The sequence below is a fragment of the Eulemur rufifrons genome, chromosome 4 (genome assembly GCF_041146395.1).
Source record: "Eulemur rufifrons isolate Redbay chromosome 4, OSU_ERuf_1, whole genome shotgun sequence".
Classification (NCBI taxonomy): domain Eukaryota; kingdom Metazoa; phylum Chordata; class Mammalia; order Primates; family Lemuridae; genus Eulemur; species Eulemur rufifrons.
In genome coordinates this window covers 82974357-82994104 of record NC_090986.1, presented here as the reverse complement: position 1 = coordinate 82994104, position 19748 = coordinate 82974357, and the positions used below count along the sequence as shown (strand labels likewise).

The 19748-nt window shown below is 51.9% G+C and overlaps 1 protein-coding gene across 1 annotated transcript in view; it reads right to left on the bottom strand.

Annotated features, from left to right (window-relative positions):
* OBSCN (obscurin, cytoskeletal calmodulin and titin-interacting RhoGEF) overlaps positions 1–19748 on the bottom strand; it is a 135401-nt gene that overhangs the window by 95663 nt on the left and 19990 nt on the right. Inside the window, exons 11-17 of the mRNA XM_069467771.1 lie at positions 16976–17251; positions 15734–16009; positions 11655–11930; positions 10414–10689; positions 7004–7279; positions 5769–6044; positions 3243–3518 (exon numbers count right to left, since the gene is read on the bottom strand). Coding sequence (XP_069323872.1) covers positions 3243–3518; positions 5769–6044; positions 7004–7279; positions 10414–10689; positions 11655–11930; positions 15734–16009; positions 16976–17251 — 1932 coding nt within the window. The remainder of the gene's footprint in view (positions 1–3242; positions 3519–5768; positions 6045–7003; positions 7280–10413; positions 10690–11654; positions 11931–15733; positions 16010–16975; positions 17252–19748) is intronic.

The following is a 19748-nucleotide window of genomic DNA, read 5'->3' as shown; positions in this document are numbered from 1 at the left end:
CAAGTCACACAGGGCATCCGTCCATCTGTCCTGCCCCTCGGGCTGTTCCAGGCGGGGACGCTGCCACAGATCCCCCTGCACGGGGTCCCCCAGGGCAGGGACTGGGTGCTGGCCCTGCACACCTGCCCTCACTGCTGGTGCCGCGTCCCCCCTCGGGGCTGTGCAGGACACGTTGTCCCCACAGGGCCCAGAGTCCTGGGGCTGCTGCTCCCCTGCGCTCGGCAGTGTCAGCTGCTGGGCTCTCCTGGGGCGCCTGGGCCCCTGTGGCCTCCTGGAGCCTGTCCTGGTCCCTCGCCAGGTGGGGCACTCCGCATGCGTCTGGCCATTGGTCCTCGCTCGCCTGCTGTCTCTGCTCCAGGCTCCTGCTCAGTGATCAAGAGCGCCGTCTTCCTTCTATTCGCTTTTCCGAGTCCTTCTTATGTTTAAGGACTAGAGATTGGACAGCTGTGTGTGTTGTAAACTCTTATCCCGCCGTGTGCCCCGCCTTTTCACAAACTTCTGGTGGCCGACGTTTTAGTTTTAATGTGGTCAGATGTGTTAACCTGGTGCCACGTGGTGAGTGGCCCTCGGATCCACTTGCAAAATCTTTCCTTACCCTGAATCGTTACACAAACCTAAGTCACCATCTTAGATGTTTATAATAAAGTTTTACTTTTACACCAAAGTCTCCAACCCACCTGGATTTGGCTTTGTTGTGTGGTGTGAGTTACTGATCCAGTATTGTTGTAAATTTGCAAATATGGTTGTGTTCAAAGCACCATTGTGGAAAAAAGACCATCCTTCCTTCATGCCTTACACAGAAGCTATGGTTTCTTTTTTTTTTAGAAAAAAGAGAGAGACTGGGAGTGGGAGCCCGTTTACACACAGGTCTGTTTCTGAGGCCACAGTCCTGCTCCCGTCATCTGGTAACCATTCCTGCACCGACACTCTTTATAATTAGCCTTGACGTCTTAAAGCAAATTCTCCCACGTGGCTCTTCTTCAAGAGTATAGTAGCTGGACTTGGCCTTTGAAATCTACTTGTCATATTTCAACCTCCCACTCCCCCAAAACACATTTGTCTGAACTTTGATTGGAATCAGACATCTCTGGTTCTTCCAAGGATTTCTCTCCATCTATTTAGATCTTACTGTCTCTCAGAAATGTTTACTCATCTCCCCTACAGAGCCTCGAAACATCTTTTATTAGATTGGAATTATAGACATGATACCTTTCAGGCGACTGGAAATCTTTTAACCTTTAATTTTCCTACCGCCGTTGCTCGCATGCCCGTACTGAAGTGTCTTCTTTATGCTGATTCTGTATGTGGTAATCTCTCTCAACTCTTACCAAGCCTCAGTTTATCTTCTGGATGAATCTTATCACCTGTAAATTCCACTTTTGTTTCTTCAAACTTTTATAGCTTCTATTTTCCTACCTGTGCCGTGCAATGTTGGATAAACCTGGTGACCACCGGCTTCCCTGTGGGGTTGTTCCCAATCTCAAAGGCAACGCTTTGGGGGTTTCACGTGGTGGTTTTTGTGCGATACCATTTGTCAAATTAAGAGAGAACCCTTTTATTTATACTCTGTTAAAAATGTTATGGCATGATCGATGGTGAAATTTGCCAGACATTTCTTCTGATTTTACAATGCTAAATTTTATCAAATACTGTACTGTGTGTTTATGGAGATAATTTCATCATTTTGTAATTCCATTATATCGATTTTCTGATGCTTCTGATGTTAACCCGGCCCTGGTGCCTGGACTGTGGATCTCACCGCAGTGCGGCACCCTGTCCGTCGCGGGACTCCGTCTGCTGCGCTCTATCCAGGGTCTTGTTCTCCATGTCCGCGGCGCATCGCCCTGTAACACGAACTCTTCCTGTTGCGGTCACATTCTAGCTACCAGCGTATCCTGTCTCTACAGAATGAGTCAGAGAGCGTATCTCCTTTTTCTGTTCCCTACAAGAATGTCCATGAATGGAGAATAACTTCTTTCCAGACTGTTGGGAAGAATGTATCAGTCGGGCCACGTAGGGTAGATATTGTTCCGTTACAAGATGTGCTAGTACTGGTTCTACTTTTTGACAGCTTGTAGGACTGAATATAAGTTATCTATTTCTTCCTGGGTCAGTGTTTATTAACATTTTGTTTTCTAGCAATTAGACAATTTGTCAAAACTCTTCAAATTTACATGCATAAATGTCATACTATTAAAATGCCATGTCCGAAATGCCCAGTGGGTTGTTTGGTGTCTGTACACATCCGCGCGTCACCAGGTACTGACACAACAGCATCTGCCGTGCGCTGGCCCTCGGGTCAGCGCTGGACCAGGGGCACCACTGATTTTTAACATCTCCTGAGAACAGGAAGATAAGTCAGTTCTCAGACTTGCCTGTGAATCGGCCAGAGAGGCACAGACGGATTAACCTAAACTCCAGTGGGACACACACATCCACTCACACTCAGTAACTCAGCGTCACCCACGTGTGCCAGTGTACCACAAGCTACTTCCTCTTCCCTTCCAAATCTATAAAGCAAATTCCAAGAGGAATTCTGACTCAGGCTCTTCTAACTGAACACAAAAGGGAAAACGAGACTTGCTTTGAAAACAGAACTCCACCTCACAGGTGTGTATCTCAGACACCTGTCCACCCATGCCCCGCTTGTTGCCTATTTGCACAGACACGAAGCATGGATCTACGCCACACTCCGTGAAGGCACAGACACAGCATGCCTGTCCAGGTAAAAAGACAGAGAGTTTCTCGGACGCCTGACACCGATCACCCAATGATCGGCGTTGCTGTGACTCCCGGTGAGACTGGGTGGCTGGAACTTCCCCATATCCTGGTTTGATGAAAGCAAATCCCTCTGCATAGGGGGAGCCCTCACGTGGAGCAGACGTGAAGCCCTCTGGGAGCGTCCAGAACATCCCTGGGGGAGAGACAGCTGGTCTACCACAGCCTCGTGCATGGAGTAGGACCAGAGTCCTGAAAACCCAGCGACACCTGTGGGCTCGGGGCATGTTCTGGGAGGATGTGACCAAGCACTGACTCCCAGAAACACAACTCTCGGTGCCCCAGAGCAGCCTTTCCCACTTCCACGGGCCCTTCTCACCCAGACTCCCCAGCTCAGCCACGGCCACGACCACGGAAGTGGGAACATGGGACAAGTTGAGACATGAAGTCTAAGGCGAAACTGTGGCCATAGCCAGTCACCACCAGCTCCAAACAAGGCAAGTCAGTGCCCCCAGAGGACCCACCTGTGACGTCCAGGTGGAAGGACACCCTCTGGCCCCCGGCCTCGCAGCTGTACTCCCCGGCGTCCGCCCTGCCCGCCTGCGCCACCACCAGCCGCCTCTGCTTCCCCTCTTTCTCCACGCGCACTTTGGAGCTGGGGCTCAGCTGCTTCCCGTCCTTGTACCACGTCACCTCCGTCTGCGCCTGGGCCACCTCGCAGCTCAGCGTGGCGCTGGCCCCCGCCTCGGCCTGCACCTGGCTGCGCTCTGGCTGCTCCTTGGCGAACACCGCCTTGGGCTCTGGGGACAGACAGGAGGGACACACAAGTTCAGAGAAACCCTCTAGGTCAGGGAGGCATCGCTGGGGAGAGACGGCCTGGAAGACGGGGAGGCAGGAGGGACAGTCACGTCTCCAGGCTCTGCACCAGCCGTGTGGCCCGCACGAGCCCCACCTCCTCTCAGCACAAGTCACACAGGGCATCCGTCCATCTGTCCTGCCCCTCGGGCTGTTCCAAGAGGGGACGCTGCCACAGATCCCCCTGCACGGGCTCCCCCAGGGCAGGGACTGGGTGCTGGCCCTGCACACCGGCCCTCACTGCTGGTGCCGCGTCCCCCTCAGGGCTGTGCAGGACACGTTGTCCCCACAGGGCCCAGAGTCCTGGGGCTGCTGCTCCCCTGCACTCGGCAGTGTCAGCTGCTGGCCTCTCCTGGGGGCGCCTGGGCCCCTGTGGCCTCCTGGAGCCTGTCCTGGTCCCTCGCCAGGTGGGGCAGCTTCTCCTGGCCCTTGTTCTTTACTATTTGCTTTAGGCGCCCATGGTGCCAGCCGCTGCTGTCCATACGACCATTTATCAAATCAGGGAAGAACGCATTTATGGATAGTAGAGAACTTCATGGCATGAATGGATGCTAAATCTCATCAAACACCTCTTCTGGATTTATGATGTTAAATTGAAATAATCACATTATTTTTCTCTTTCACTTTCCATGCACTCTTTTCTAATATTTTGAATTATAAACATTAAACCAACGTAACATGCTTAGACTGTGCCCTTGTTCACAGAACATCTTCCTGTTCACATCCGACTCAGATCCTTTTGCGGAAGATACTGCCTCCCTTTCCATAAGAGACCGGCCTACAGGGAATTATTCCTACACCCTCATCAGATACTGGTGCCTATGTGAAGCTACTCACATAAAACAGGTTCGAGAGCGAATCTTCTCATTCTAGTCTCTAAAAGAATATCCATGAACAGGAAATAATTTCTTCCAAGAATATTTGGTATAGCGGATCAATATATCCACTGGGCTTAGACCTTTCTTTAGAAAAATATGGTTTTGTTTTTTTTTTTACCATTGGTTCTATTTATTTAAATGTTATAGGACTATTTGGGTTGTCTACTTCTCGTTGTGTAACTGCTTCATAAAGTTTTCTAAGAAACTGGTTGATTTTCCAAATCTTACCAAGTTTATTACCATTAAATAATTTCTCATACTCTCTTAAAATAATTTTAGAAAGATAAACAAACAGTTTTCTGGTGTGTGTCCAAAAGCACAAGCCAGTGTGTACGACAGAATGCCCAGCTGCGAGGCCCTGGCACCTAGGGGCTACATGGCGCCCCACGCACTCCTTTGTGACGTTAAGATGCTCTCGACAAAAGAACAGAAAATGCTGTTCTGGGGCTTCTCTGTGAATCAGCCTGCGAGGCAGACGCCGCGGGTCGCTGAGAAGCCATGTGTGACACTCTGCCTGGCCCGTCCCTGAGCCGCTGCAGCCTCGGCTGTTTAGTCCTCTCCGTATCTAGATTTACAAGTCAACTGCGAAGGCAAATGCAGGCTGCCTCAGCATGTTCTTGCTGAGGACAGAAGGAAAACAAGATTTGCCTTTAAAAGCTGACCCAGAGCCTCGCGGGAGCATGTCCACCTGCGTCTGCTCTTGGATTCCTCTGCACAGACACTGCAGGAAAACACAGGTCCAGGTTTTGCCACATGTGCGTGCACAGAGCGCGTTTAGCTCCACACGAACACAGAGAACAGGGTCTCCGGCGCCTAAAGCTTTCCAAACCCAGAGTGCAGTCTGGAGGCCATTCCAAGGATGACTGTGTGGCCAAAGTCACCTTACCCTGGTTCCAACCGGCTCACACATCTCTCACCGGCAGGAACCCGCGCAGGGTGCTGAAAAGGGGCATCTGGGAAGCGACAGGTCAGGGAGAGAACAGTGCTCACACTCCCAGGAGACACGACGGGTCTCTGCCTCAGGCCACGGGGCCAGATGGGGCCAGTCCCAGACACCAGGAACACCGGAGGGGTCTGGGCAGGTGCTAGAAACATGTGACTGAGCATCGTCACGTGCAAACTCCACGCGGGGCTCATGGAAGCGGCCCCTGCTTGAGGACGAGGCTCCCTGGGAGCAGCCAGGCCACACAAACGGACACAGAGCACGGGGAGCGGGGAGACACAGGCTGAAGAACAGCGCACAAAGACCTGCTGGGCCGTCAGCCAGAACCACGGTCACCTCCAAACAAGGCAAGTCAGTGTCCCCAGAGGACCCACCTGTGACGTCCAGGCGGAAGGACACCCTCTGGCCCCCGGCCTCGCAGCTGTACTCCCCGGCGTCCGCCCTGCCCGCCTGCACCACCACCAGCCGCCTCTGCTTCCCCTTTGCCTCCACGTGCACTTTGGAGCTGGGGCTCAGCTGCTTCCCGTCCTTGTACCACGTCACCTCCGTCTGCGCCTGGGCCACCTCGCAGCTAAGCGTGGCGCTGGCCCCCGCCTCGGCCTGCACCTGGCTGCGCTCTGGCTGCTCCTTGGCGAACACCACCTTGGGCTCTGGGGACAGACAGGAGGGACACAGGGTGAGAGACCCCAGACCAGACCCAGCCCATCCGTCAGGGCCTGGGCTCGCCCTGAGCCCAGTGGTGGCCACGGACACTGTCAGGGGACACTGGACCTGGCACCACAGTGGGTGGAGTTGCGGGTTCCGATGCTGTGCTGACGGCTCCACGCGCTGCCCTTTGGGGACAGACAGCCCCGCCCAGCTCAGGTCCCCTGGACACCCCAGCCTGTCCCCCTCCCACCCCTCCCCCACCACGCAGAGGCCGCAGACACAGGCACGAGGCAGGGGCAGGAGGGACGGTCCCCTTGACCACCAGACCAGGCACCTGTGCCCTTGCTGGCCAAGGGCACACAGGGAAGGTCAGAGAGCCGCGTGCCAGGGCAGCCAATCACCAGCCAGCTGAGAGCCAGGTGGCCCTCAGGAGAGCGGTGGCTGAGCGACATGTGGTCTCCTGTGCCCAGGCTAAGGGACAGCGTGGACAGGATTAAGGGAAGACGTGAGGGGGGAAGGACAGATGGACACGTGGTGATGACCAAGGGGCCCAGCACAGAGGATGGGCGGGCACAGGGGCTCCTGCCACCTGCAGGACCTGCTGTCCAGTCACGGGACGTCCCCTTTGCATATCCCCAAACACCCCACAGAGGGCTCATCAGACCACATCAGACCCGGACCCCAGAGCCCCCTGCACACGTCCCCCCACCGACCCCATCACGCCCAGCTCAGCCACACCAGGCACACACTGGGGTCAGCTCAGCCGTGGGCCTGCTCTGCCCTGATGACAGGATGACACTGGCCCGGGAGCCACCAGGCAGAGCTGGGGACACGGCTCTGAGGCCCACAGAGGGGGAAGGTGCCTCACTGCAGCTCAGGCTGCCCAAATGTGGCCTGTCCCCCAGAGTTTCCCGTGTGACGTGAAGGGTCTCTGTCCATTCTGCCCCGCCCTGGCACCCACCTGTGACGTCCAGGCGGAAGGACACCCTCTGGCCCCCGGCCTCGCAGCTGTACTCCCCGGCGTCCGCCCTGCCCGCCTGCGCCACCACCAGCCGCCTCTGCTTCCCCTTTGCCTCCACGCGCACTTTGGAGCTGGGGCTCAGCTGCTTCCCGTCCTTGTACCACGTCACCTCCATCTGCGCCTGGGCCACCTCGCAGCTCAGCGTGGCACTGGCCCCCGCCTCGGCCTGCACCTGGCTGCGCTCTGGCTGCTCCTTGGCAAACACCGCCTTGGGCTCTGGGGACAGACAGGAGGGACACACAGGTAATATAGGCAAATATGTCAATTTGTCCTTTGTGGGTAGTGCATTTATGTTCCGTTTATGACATGTTTTGTTGTGCTAAAGTCATTAAAGAATCTACATTGCCTGTGACGAGCTTGTTTTCCTTTCCGCTCTGGGGTCTCGGACCCCCTGGCGTTGAGTGCTGTGTGTGAGAGGCAGGCGGCCGATTCTACTGTGTTCTGTGTGTGCAATGATCTCGGCACGGTCCATGGAGACACCACCCTTGCCCTGCACCTCACACTAGCAGCGCAGCAGGAACGATTCACAACCAGAGGCAGGGACGCGGTGCCGCCACGCACACAGCTGCTTCTGAGGCCGCTATCCCAGTGCTTCGATCGATTAGTTATTGCCGCATTCACACCCCACTGTCCCAGTCAATGTAGCTTGAAAATAAATCTCGACGTTTGGTATGCGAAATGCTCTCATTCCGTTCATCTCCAGGGTGTGCTTGGCCTCTGCGGTCGGCTTGTCACTTTTCAGCCCACTCAGAAAGAAGCTGTTTAGATTTAGCTGAGGAACGAACATCTTTGAGTCTTCCATGGTTTCTGCTCCTTTAGATTTTCATCAGCATCTCTCAAAACCTTCCATAAATTCCCCTATTGAGCCTTTAAATATCATTTATTAGAGTTGGAATTAGAATGATGACACCTTTTAAGCTACTGTAAATCTTTTAAAATTTTATTTTCCAAGTGCTTGTTGCTAGGATGTGGATATAGAAGTATTTTCTGTGTTGATTTTTGTAGGTGGTGAACTTTTCCCAAGTCTCTAACTCTAATAATTCATCTTTTGTATTTCCTGAATTGACAATCATATTATCTATATATTACACTTTTATTTTTTCAATTTCATACCTTTTTTTTTTTTTTTTTTTTTTTGAGACAAAGTCTCACTCTGTTACCTGGGCCAGAGTGCCGTGGCGTCATCATAGCTCACAGCAACCTCAAACTCCTGGGCTCAAGCCATCCTCCTGCCTCAGCCTCCCAAGCAGCACAGACTACAGGTGCCACCCCGGCCGGCTAATTTTTCTGTTTTTAGTAGAGACGGAGTCTTGCTCCTGCTCAGGCTGGTCTCGAACTCCTGAGCTCCCAGAGTGCTGGGATCACTGGTGTGAGCCACCGCGCCCGGCCTATTTCATACCTTCATCTTATTTTCCTCCTTACTGTGCTGCACAGCGTTAGAAGGAGTATGACAGGACTCCTTGTCTCGATCTGTGTACGAAAGGCACGTCTTTCACGTTAACTGCAATGTTAGCTGCTGTTCTCTGTAGTGACATGTTTCAAATTAAGGGAGAACCCTTTTATTGACAGTTTGTTAGGAATTTTATGTATGAATTGATGCTAAATTTTATCAAGTATTTTTCATGATATAGGATGTTAAATTTTATCAAACTTTTATCCCACATTGACTACCCTTTTCTCTTTCAGGCCATTGATATCATGCATCATAGCCATCCTCTGCTTCCTGTTCAACCACTGCCCACTCTGGGGCTGTGACTGTCATCATAGTCTTTTGTCTTCATACATTTGCAGAACTCGGTTTATGAATATCTGTGTAACATTTTGGCCTGGATTTTCATAAGAGATTGGACAGTAATTGTAACTCTGCATAGTTTCTTTATAAGCATCAACATTACGCTACCTACATAAAATGAGTTAGAGTGTATCTACTCTGTAGGAGAATCCCCACCAACATGGAATCATTTCTTTCCAGAACACCTCGTATAATTTACCAGCAGAGCCACTGGACCTAACCTTTCTCTATATTTTTCTTTTTTATTTTTTTTATTGCCCCGACCAGGGCTCCGCCATGACTGGCCTGCGCCCTGCCCAGGGTGCTAACCTTTCTCTATAAAAAGATGTTTCTTCATTTCTCTTTCCATTTCTTTTAAAATGGTAGGACTGTCCAACTTTTCTATTTCTACTTGTGTCAGTTTTGATGTAATTTTTCTAGGAATTAGCCACATTATTATTATTATGACTTGTCAACTTTTTTACCATAAAATGATTTGTTACTTTCTCTCCAACTAGCATTTCATAAAGAAACACAGTGGGTTTCCTGGCAGCGCCACACACCCACAAATGATTGCACAGACATGCAACACCAGACTGCGTTGTGCCGGTAACTACAAGTCTAACGTGAAACTGTAGCTCACTGCTATTTAATGTGAAGTCCCTTTTCACAAAAGAAAAACGCGTGTATTTCTCCCCCTTCTCAGCCATCCACGGAACAGATACACTAACACTCCTCGTTAGGAAAATGCTCTGAAATAACTGTTCCTACATCAGCCAAGGCTGCTGCTATGGTAACTCATCCGTTCCAGAGCCTACCGACGCTTCGTCAAGCACCCCCGTGCCTCTCCATTTCTATATCAGACTCCACGGCAATTCTAACACAGAATGCTCTACTTTAAGACAAAAAGAAAACAAGATTTGCTTCAAAAACATCAGTCCCACCTTACAAGTGTGTATCACAGGCAGGTATCTACCAATCCATGCCGGTTTTCGCTATACACAGACATCGCAACAAAACATGGGTCCAGATTTTGGTACCCACAGGTCACAGATAACTCCATATCCATGCACAAGGAGGGAGGGGGGGCCCTGGACACCTGAAACCCACAGTTCTGTTGAGAGGTAATTCCATGTGTGAGTGGCTGGCTGCAATTCCCTCATCCCAGCTGAATGAGAGTCAAACCCCACTAGGGAGAACCAGCACGCAATGCAGGGGAGGCACCTGGGAGCCGCCACAACACGCTGCAGAAGGAAATCCACACCCCCCACCACGTGGAGACGCCTGGTCTCCTTCACCCACAGGGTCTGGGGAGCCATAGTTCTGGACACCAGGAAACACCAGGAAGGACCTGGGCAGCCGCTGGGAATGAGAGATGGAGCAATCCTGCCTGGGAGCAGCCTTGGGGGGCACAGGAAAACCCCTCCCTCTGCACAACCCCCCCAGACCCCCTTGGCCCAGAGGTTATGAAGATGTGAACTGGGAGCGTGGAGACAAGAGAGAAGAGGTCTGAGGGAAGGCAGGCCAGATGCACCACCAGCCCCAAACAAGGCTACCTCAATGCCCCCAGAGGACCCACCTGTGACGTCCAGGCGGAAGGACACCCTCTGGCCCCCGGCCTCGCAGGTGTACTCCCCGGCGTCCGCCCTGCCCGCCTGCGCCACCACCAGCCGCCTCTGCTTCCCCTCTGCCTCCACGCGCACTTTGGAGCTGGGGCTCAGCTGCTTCCCGTCCTTGTACCACGTCACCTCCGTCTGCACCTGGGCCACCTCGCAGCTAAGCGTGGCGCTGGCCCCCGCCTCGGCCTGCACCTGGCTGCGCTCTGGCTGCTCCTTGGCGAACACCGCCTTGGGCTCTGGGGACAGACAGGAGGGACACAGGGTGAGAGACTCCAGACCAGACTGAGCCCATCCGTCAGAGCCTGGGCTCGCCCTGAGCCCAGTGGTGGCCACGGACACTGTCAGGGGACACTGGGCCTGGCACCGCGGTGGGTGGAGTTGCGGGTTCCGACGCTGTGCTGACGGCTCCATGCGCTGCCCTTTGGGGACAGACAGCCCCGCCCAGCTCAGGTCCCCTGGACACCCCAGCCTGTCCCCCTCCCACCCCTCCCCCACCACGCAGAGGCCGCAGACACAGGCACGGGGCAGGGGCAGGAGGGATGGTCCCCTTGACCACCAGACCAGGCACCTGTGCTCTTGCTGGCCAAGGGCACACAGGGAAGGTCAGAGAGCCGCATGCCAGGGCAGCCAATCACCAGCCAGCTGAGAGCCAGGTGGCCCTCAGGAGAGCGGTGGCTGAGCGACGTGTGGTCCCCTGTGCCCAGGCTAAGGGACAGGGTGGACAGGATGAAGGGAGGACGTGAGGGGGGAAGGACAGATGGACACGTGGTGATGACCAAGGGGCCCAGCACAGAGGATGGGCGGGCACAGGGGCTCCTGCCACCTTCAGGACCTGCTGTCCAGTCACGGGACGTCCCCTCTGCATATCCCCAAACACCCCACAGAGGGCTCATCAGACCACATCAGACCCGGACCCCAGAGCCCCCTGCACACGTCCCCCCACCGTCCCCATCACGCCCAGCTCAGCCACACCAGGCACACACTGGGGTCAGCTCAGCCGTGGGCCTGCTCTGCCCTGATGACAGGATGACACTGGCCCGGGAGCCACCAGGCAGAGCTGGGGACACGGCTCTGGGGCCCACAGAGGGGGAAGGTGCCAGGGCCTCACTGCAGCTCAGGCTGCCCAAATGTGGCCTGTCCCCCAGAGTTTCCTGTGTGATGTGAAGGGTCCCTGTCCATTCTGCCCCACCCTGGCACCCACCTGTGACGTCCAGGCGGAAGGACACCCTCTGGCCCCCGGCCTCGCAGGTGTACTCCCCGGCGTCCGCCCTGCCCGCCTGCGCCACCACCAGCCGCCTCTGCTTCCCCTTTGCCTCCACGCGCACTTTGGAGCTGGGGCTCAGCTGCTTCCCGTCCTTGTACCACGTCACCTCCGTCTGCACCTGGGCCACCTCGCAGCTCAGCGTGGCGCTGGCCCCCGCCTCGGCCTGCACCTGGCTGCGCTCTGGCTGCTCCTTGGCGAACACCGCCTTGGGCTCTGGGGACAGACAGGAGGGGCACGCGGCATCAGAGACACAAAGTTGGGACCACCCCATTTCACAAGGACTGAAGCTTCAGTTTTCAGTCACTTTCTTTCTTGAGGCCACTGACATCTGTGTCCAGTGGGGTTTTGGACCTTGGTTCACAAATATAATATCTCCTGTCGTGGACCCCAAGAGTACACTCTGGGGACTTCCCAGCTCAGGAGCAATTTGAAAGCTGGGCAAGGCGGCAGAGGACACGCCAGCCCCTGTACGTGGGGTCTGTCATCTTTGTCTCGTGACAGGTCAGTGGTTCAATACTGTGTGCCCAGAGCCGGCACACACACTGTGCTCACACACGCCACCCTGCCTTGTACCCTGGCGTAACTTACGTAGAAAGTGTGCTGATTTATTTCTAGATTTATTTGTACAGCATGAACTTAGGTGCACCTGTTCCCACGCCACCAATACATGTCAACAGTGGAATATTCCCAGTTCCCTACACCACAGACCTCTGCCCAAAAGTCAGCACTGCTCTGACCTCTCTCATGATAAATTACCTCTGCCTGTTCTTTTGGTTTCACCGGAATGGAATTGCGTATATGATATATTCTTTGGGGTCTGTTTTCTTTCCTTCAGTGTCATGCACCCGTATAGTTGCATGTGTCAGTAGTCTGTTCTTTTTTTTTTTTGAGACAGGGTCTCCCTCTGGCTAGAGTGCCATGGCATCATCATAGCTCACAGCAACCTCAAACTCCTGGGCTCAAGCGATCCTCCTGCCTCAGCCTCCTGAGTAGCTGGGACTACAGGTGCTCGACACCAGGCCCTAATTTTTTTTCTATTTTTGATAGAGACAGAGTCTCGCTCTTGTTCAGGCTGGTCTCGAACTCCTGAGCTCAAGCGATCCTCCAGCCTCGGCCTCCCAGAGTGCTAGGATGACAGGCGTGAGCCACCGTGCCTGGCCTTGTTCTTTATTATTCTTTCCACCCCTCCACCCCAAATCTGCAAGTACAGCTCGCTCTTTTGTGCTGCTGTCTAGGATTCCAGTGTGTGAAGACCACAATTTAGTTTTCCTTTTCATCTTGTGGCTCCTCTGGGATGTTTCCAGTTTGGGGATATGATGAGTGAAGCTTCTACGGGTATTTTTGTGTATGGCTGTCGTGGCCCACGACGGCTGGGACAGAGGCAGGCCTGTGTTTGACTTTGGCAGATATTTCCGAACAGTCTTGTGAAACAGTTGCACCCACTTCCACTCTCAGCAGCAGTGAGGGGGCTGCCCACTCCCGACATCATCGCTGTCCGTAAACTGCACACTGTCCATTCAGCTCAACTGAACACACGGCCGCAGCTCTGCTTTCCGCATCTCTGCGCACCTCTGCACCTGTAGGATGCCTAAGGTTTCATTTCAAGATGTGTCCCTACTTATTGGAAAAATAGTTTTAATTACATGATAACTAACATAAATATTTTTATTAACGACTGACCCCATGTACACAGTCAGCACTGTAATTCTGGCTATCTGCATAACATATTCAAAGGAACACATAAAATGGTTTTAAAAGTTCAAATGAATGCACATAGGATTTCAGAGATTGCACACGGTTAAAGCAGCCATTCATTCGCTCAATTATTTATTCAATCCCGCACAACTGACAGCAGTGCAGGGCCCAGCACGCACAGCACGACAGTGCAGTGAGCGACACAGACCGCGTGCCCGTTCTCACGCCGTCACCTGCTGATGGCAGCAGTCAAACACACACAGAAACCATAAAGATAAGGACGCAAGGCTGTGGTGAGTGCTCTCTGAAATAAGGCAGGGTGACATGCTAGAGAGAGGGGACCGACTGGCAACTTACACTCGGGGCTGAGGGCAGAGCTTGCTAAGGAGCATGCCTAAGTGGAATGCTGGGTGACAAGAAGAGGCAGCCCGAGGAAAGCTGAAGGAAACGCTGTTCCCTGCAGGAACAGGCATGGAGTGAGCAAAGAGGGCAAACAGTGTGAGCCACAGCAGACTGGGTGCTGGGGAACGGCCAGCGCAGTCTGGATGTACGCAGGAAAAGTCCCAAGAGGAGGAAACACTCTGAGAAGCTGGTGGCAAGGTTCGAGATAGACAGAATTCAAGACTGAGGGGTTAAGTCTCTGGGATGGTGCAGAATTGAACTCCACACTCAGTTACATTCCCCTGCAGACATCCAATAAATTCTGCAACTGCAGAGGGGAGAGGCTAAGAAGCCAAGCAGAAACCTCTGAGACCCAGAGTGGACATTTCAGCACCTTGCATTGCAAAGAGACAAAGATTAGAGTTGAGGAATGACTGGTGAAGGGGTCCCCACCCACACCCCAAGTCTCTGCAGGAATCCCTGGAGGACTGTGCCCAAGGTCTGGGGTGAACCAGAGCTAGAGAACCCTAACCAAACTGCATGGCAGTCTCGAGTTGGCCCGGCTCAGAAATGGATCCGGGTTCTCAGTGATCCTCTACCTGCCTGGCAAAAATAAAACAGTGATCCTCTATCTGGAGCAAGATAACATCATTTATATTCAACAATTTTTGTCATACAGTGTCTGACAATCAGTCAAAAATTCACAGGCATGCCAAAGACGGGAGTAAATATTAGAGGGGAAAAAAGGAAATGTCAGATGATCCAATTACTATAGTCATCAGACCAGGGTATAGTCTTAATACTTTTTAAAATACAAAAGGAAAGAAAATAAATCAAATAAGAAAATTTTCAATACAGAATCTAAAATCTATGGAATCTATAAAAATTAATCATAAATGAAAATTTATAAAACTTGAAAATATAATAACTGAAAGTAAACACATGATAGATGGGATTGACAGTGGATTAGATATGGCAGAACAGAGGATTAATGAGCTGGAAGACAGTTCAAAAGAAAATATCCAGACCAAAGCAAAGAGAAGAAAAGGATTAAGAGGCAGAGAGATGCATGTGATACGTGTCAGAAAACGTAAAAAGTCTAATAGAGTGTAACAGGAATCCTGAAAGAGATAGCGGGAAATGGGACAGAACAGAGAAAGGCCAAGAATAGCTCACAGCTCATGAGAGACACACACCCACAGACTCAAGGTGCTCTGCAACTCCAACCAGGATGAACACAAAGGGCACCATGCCTTGGTTTATCAAAGTAAAACTGCTGAAAATCAAAGTAAGAAAGAAAATCTTAAAAGCAACAGAATGAATAAAAGATATATGACCTTTGAAGTAATCATAATAAATCTTACAGCTGATATTTGAAAAGAAAATATGAAAGCCAGAAGACAATGGAATGGTCTCTTTAAAATGTTGGGGGAGGGGGCGCGGGGAGAAGTAGTTACTAAACTATAATTTGATACCCAGATAAAGCAGCCCTCAGAATTGAAGGGAGAATAAATATTTTTTCATACAAGCAAAAAGAAAAAAATGAGAGAATGTGTATCATCAGCAGATCTGATAAAATATTAAAAAATACGGAAGACAAGAGTTCGTCAAGCAGAAAAAATAACAACAATCCCAGAATATTGGGCCCAAATCCTGGCTCTGCAATTTTCTGCCTGTGTGAACTTTGGTGAGTTACTTCCCTATGCCTTATCTTAAAATGGGAATAACCAGAATTCCTCCTCCCTGGTTTGTTGTGAAGTTTAAGCAAGTAAAAAGACAAGAAGCACTTCACAAAATCCAGGCCCAGGACATGATTGATACCTGCTAGCTGTTGTTACAGGGAGGCTTTGTGAGAACACAGGCCATTAGGCGGCCCCTCCACAGACACCTTAACTCCCTAACTATCCTAAGGAACATAAGAAAGACCTCAAGAAACCCACCTGTGACGTCCAGGCGGAAGGACACCCTCTGGCCCCCGGCCTCGCAGCTGTACTCCCCGGCGTCCGCCCTGCCCGCCTGCGCCACCACCAGCCGCCTCTGCTTCCCCTTTGCCTCCACGCGCACTTTGGAGCTGGGGCTCAGCTGCTTCCCGTCCTTGTACCACGTCACCTCCGTCTGCACCTGGGCCACCTCGCAGCTCAGCGTGGCGCTGGCCCCCGCCTCGGCCTGCACCTGGCTGCGCTCTGGCTGCTCCTTGGCAAACACCGCCTTGGGCTCTGGGGACAGACAGGAGGGACACAGGGTGAGAGACCCCAGACCAGACCCAGCCCATCCGTCAGGGCCTGGGCTCGCCCTGAGCCCAGCGGTGGCCACGGACACTGTCAGGGGACACTGGACCTGGCACCACAGTGGGCGGGAGCTGCGGGTTCCGACGCTGTGCTGACGGCTCCACGCGCTGCCCTTTGGGGACAGACAGCCCCGCCCAGCTCAGGTCCCCTGGACACCCCAGCCTGTCCCCCTCCCACCCCTCCCCCACCACGCAGAGGCCGCAGACACAGGCACGGGGCAGGGGCAGGAGGGACAGTCCCCTTGACCACCAGACCAGGCACCTGTGCCCTTGCTGGCCAAGGGCACACAGGGAAGGTCAGAGAGCCGCGTGCCAGGGCAGCCAATCACCAGCCAGCTGAGAGCCAGGTGGCCCTCAGGAGAGCGGTGGCTGAGTGACGTGTGGTCTCCTGTGCCCAGGCTAAGGGACAGCGTGGACAGGATGAAGGGAGGACGTGAGGGGGGAAGGACAGATGGACACGTGGTGATGACCAAGGGGCCCAGCACAGAGGATGGGTGGGCACAGGGGCTCCTGCCACCTGCAGGACCTGCTGTCCAGTCACGGGACGTCCCCTCTGCATATCCCCAAACACCCCACAGAGGGCTCATCAGACCACATCAGACCCGGACCCCAGAGCCCCCTGCACACGTCCCCCCACCGTCCCCATCACGCCCAGCTCAGCCACACCAGGCACACACTGGGGTCAGTTCAGCCGTGGGCCTGCTCTGCCCTGATGACAGGATGACACTGGCCCGGGAGCCACCAGGCAGAGCTGGGGACACGGCTCTGAGGCCCACAGAGGGGGAAGATGCCAGGGCCTCACTGCAGCTCAGGCTGCCCAAACGTGGCCTGTCCCCCAGAGTTTCCTGTGTGATGTGAAGGGTCCCTGTCCATTCTGCCCCACCCTGGCACCCACCTGTGACGTCCAGGCGGAAGGACACCCTCTGGCCCCCGGCCTCGCAGCTGTACTCCCCGGCGTCCGCCCTGCCCGCCTGCGCCACCACCAGCCGCCTCTGCTTCCCCTCTGCCTCCACGCGCACTTTGGAGCTGGGGCTCAGCTGCTTCCCGTCCTTGTACCACATCACCTCCGTCTGCGCCTGGGCCACCTCGCAGCTCAGCGTGGCGCTGGCCCCCGCCTCGGCCTGCACCTGGCTGCGCTCTGGCTGCTCCTTGGCGAACACCGCCTTGGGCTCTGGAGACAGACAGGGACACACAGGGTCAGAGATAATCCAATTGCTAGAACTCAAGGAGGGCCCACCCTCTTGACCTCGAATCTCTGATGCCTCAGCCGCAAGCCTGCCCTGTCCCTGGCTTTCTCAACACAGAGAACTTCACGCTTGGAAGATGCACAAAGTGGGGAACAGGTGAGTTCCCAGAACCTGCAGCCTCCTGTGCAAAGGTTTTCAGGTTGGTGTATGTTACAATTCAGGCTGTGGCGTCTGTCACCAGCTGTGGTCTTGCCAGCGCACACACAAAGAGGGCACAATTTGGGGCCTGCACAGCACAGCATAGGTGTTTTCAGAGATAATTTCTTTTCTTTTCTTTTCTTTTTTTTTTTTTTTTAGCCCACACCCCTGTCAAGATAATTTCTTTTTTTTTTTTTTTTTTTTTTTTTTTGAGACAGAGTCTCGCTCTGTTGCCCGGGCTAGAGTGAGTGCCGTGGCGTCAGCCTAGCTCACAGTAACCTCAAACTCCTGGGCTTAAGCAATCCTACTGCCTCAGCCTCCCCAGTAGCTGGGACTACAGGCATGCGCCACCATGCCCGGCTAATTTTTTCTATATATATTTTTTTAGTTGGCCAGATAATTTCTTTCTATTTTTAGTAGAGACGGGGTCTCGCTCTTGCTCAGGCTGGTCTCGAACTCCTGAGCTCCAGCGATCCGCCCGCCTCGGCCTCCCAGAGTGCTAGGATTACAGGCGTGAGCCACCGCGCCCGGCCAAGATAATTTCTTAAGTTACATCAGCAGAAGGGATAATATCCCTGAGTCACACAAAGGACTGCTAACGCAGCCCACAGCTTCCAGAGGGCCCAATTATCATCGGTGTAATCAAATCCTAAGCCTCGAGGTTGGATATTTCTTATTTAATTTACTTATTTTCCTTCATGTCACATTACTTCGTGACCCATTCTGTTAGTCTACATGTAATTTTCTTGTTTATGAAGTATAACCATTGGTAACTCATTCAGCAAGTTTTTGTGAATGGTAAACTCTATCAGTCTACTTTCTGAACATGTCTTTATTTCACTCTCATTTTTGAAAGATGGTTTAGTTGTGTACAAAATTCTGGGTTGACAGTTATTGTCCCTCAGTACTGTGGAGATTATGCTGTTGTTTTCTGTGCTCCTCATGGCTGTTGACAAATCCACAGGAAAGATAACTGTTGTTCCGTTCATCTTTTTTTATCTCTGGTAGTTTTAAGGATATCTTCTTGGTGTTTGGACTTCTGCATTTCACTATGACGTGTACAGCTGGAATTGTATTCTCTTTACACTTCCAGTGGTTCCTTGTGAGTCTTGGATTTTAGGATTTATGTTGTTTATCATTTCTAAAAATTCTTGCATGGTATTTTATTATTGCATCTTCCTTATTCTCTCTAGTTTTTTTCTGAAAGTCCTTTTTAAATTTACTTTTTTAATTTACACATAAAAATTGCATATTATTGCGTGCAACATGTTTTGAAATACGTATACATTGTAGAATGGATAAATTGAGCTAACTAACATATGCATTACCTCACATACTTATTTTTTGTGGTAAGAACACGTAAAATCTACTCTCTTAGCAATTTTCAAGAATACAATACATTGTTTTTAACTATAGTCACCATGCTGTATAATAGGATCTCTTGAACTTATTGTGTCTAAATGAAACTTTGTACCCTTTGACTAACATCTCCCCAACACCCTCTACTCTCATCCCCTAGTAACTACCATTCCACTCTCTACTTCAGTGAGTTCGACTTTTTTAGATACCACATAGAAGTGAGACCACGTGGTATTTATCTACGTGCCTGGCTTAGTTCACTGGCATAATGGCCTCCAGATTCATCCATCTTGTTAGAAATGACAGGATTTCCTTTATTAAGGCTGAGTAGTATTCCACTGTGTGTTTATGCCACATTTTCTTCGCCCATTCATCCACTGACGAACACTTGGGTTGACTCCACATCTTGACTATTGTGAACAGTGCAGCCACGAACATGGGCGTGCAGACATCTCTCCTAGAAGTCCCTTCAGACATGTGTGACCTTCTGCTTCTATCCTCCATGTCTTTCAACTCCTCTTGTTTTCTATCTCTTTGTTAACTCATTCTAAGTACTTTCCTAAGGTCTATGTTCCATTTCAGTAATTATCTCTTTAGCTATATCTAATTTGCTATTTATCCTCCACTGATTTGATAGTTATAAATGTTATGTTTCCCATCTTAAGAAGCTGCATGTTGTTCTTCTTCATCTGCCTATTCTTTTCCTGCCATTTTACTTTTTGTTATGTTTTTGTGTTCCATATATCTCTTTAGTCATTTTCCTTTTGCTTACTTTATATTTTCTTTCAGACTGTTGCTACTGTTGGTGCTTGGGTACGTTTTTTATTGTGAGCTCATCTTTATCAAGACTTCTTTATTCTATTGCAATTAAGAATAGCTCTGGTGGTAGAACTATCCCTCCTAAGTGGAATGTTTTGTATTTAT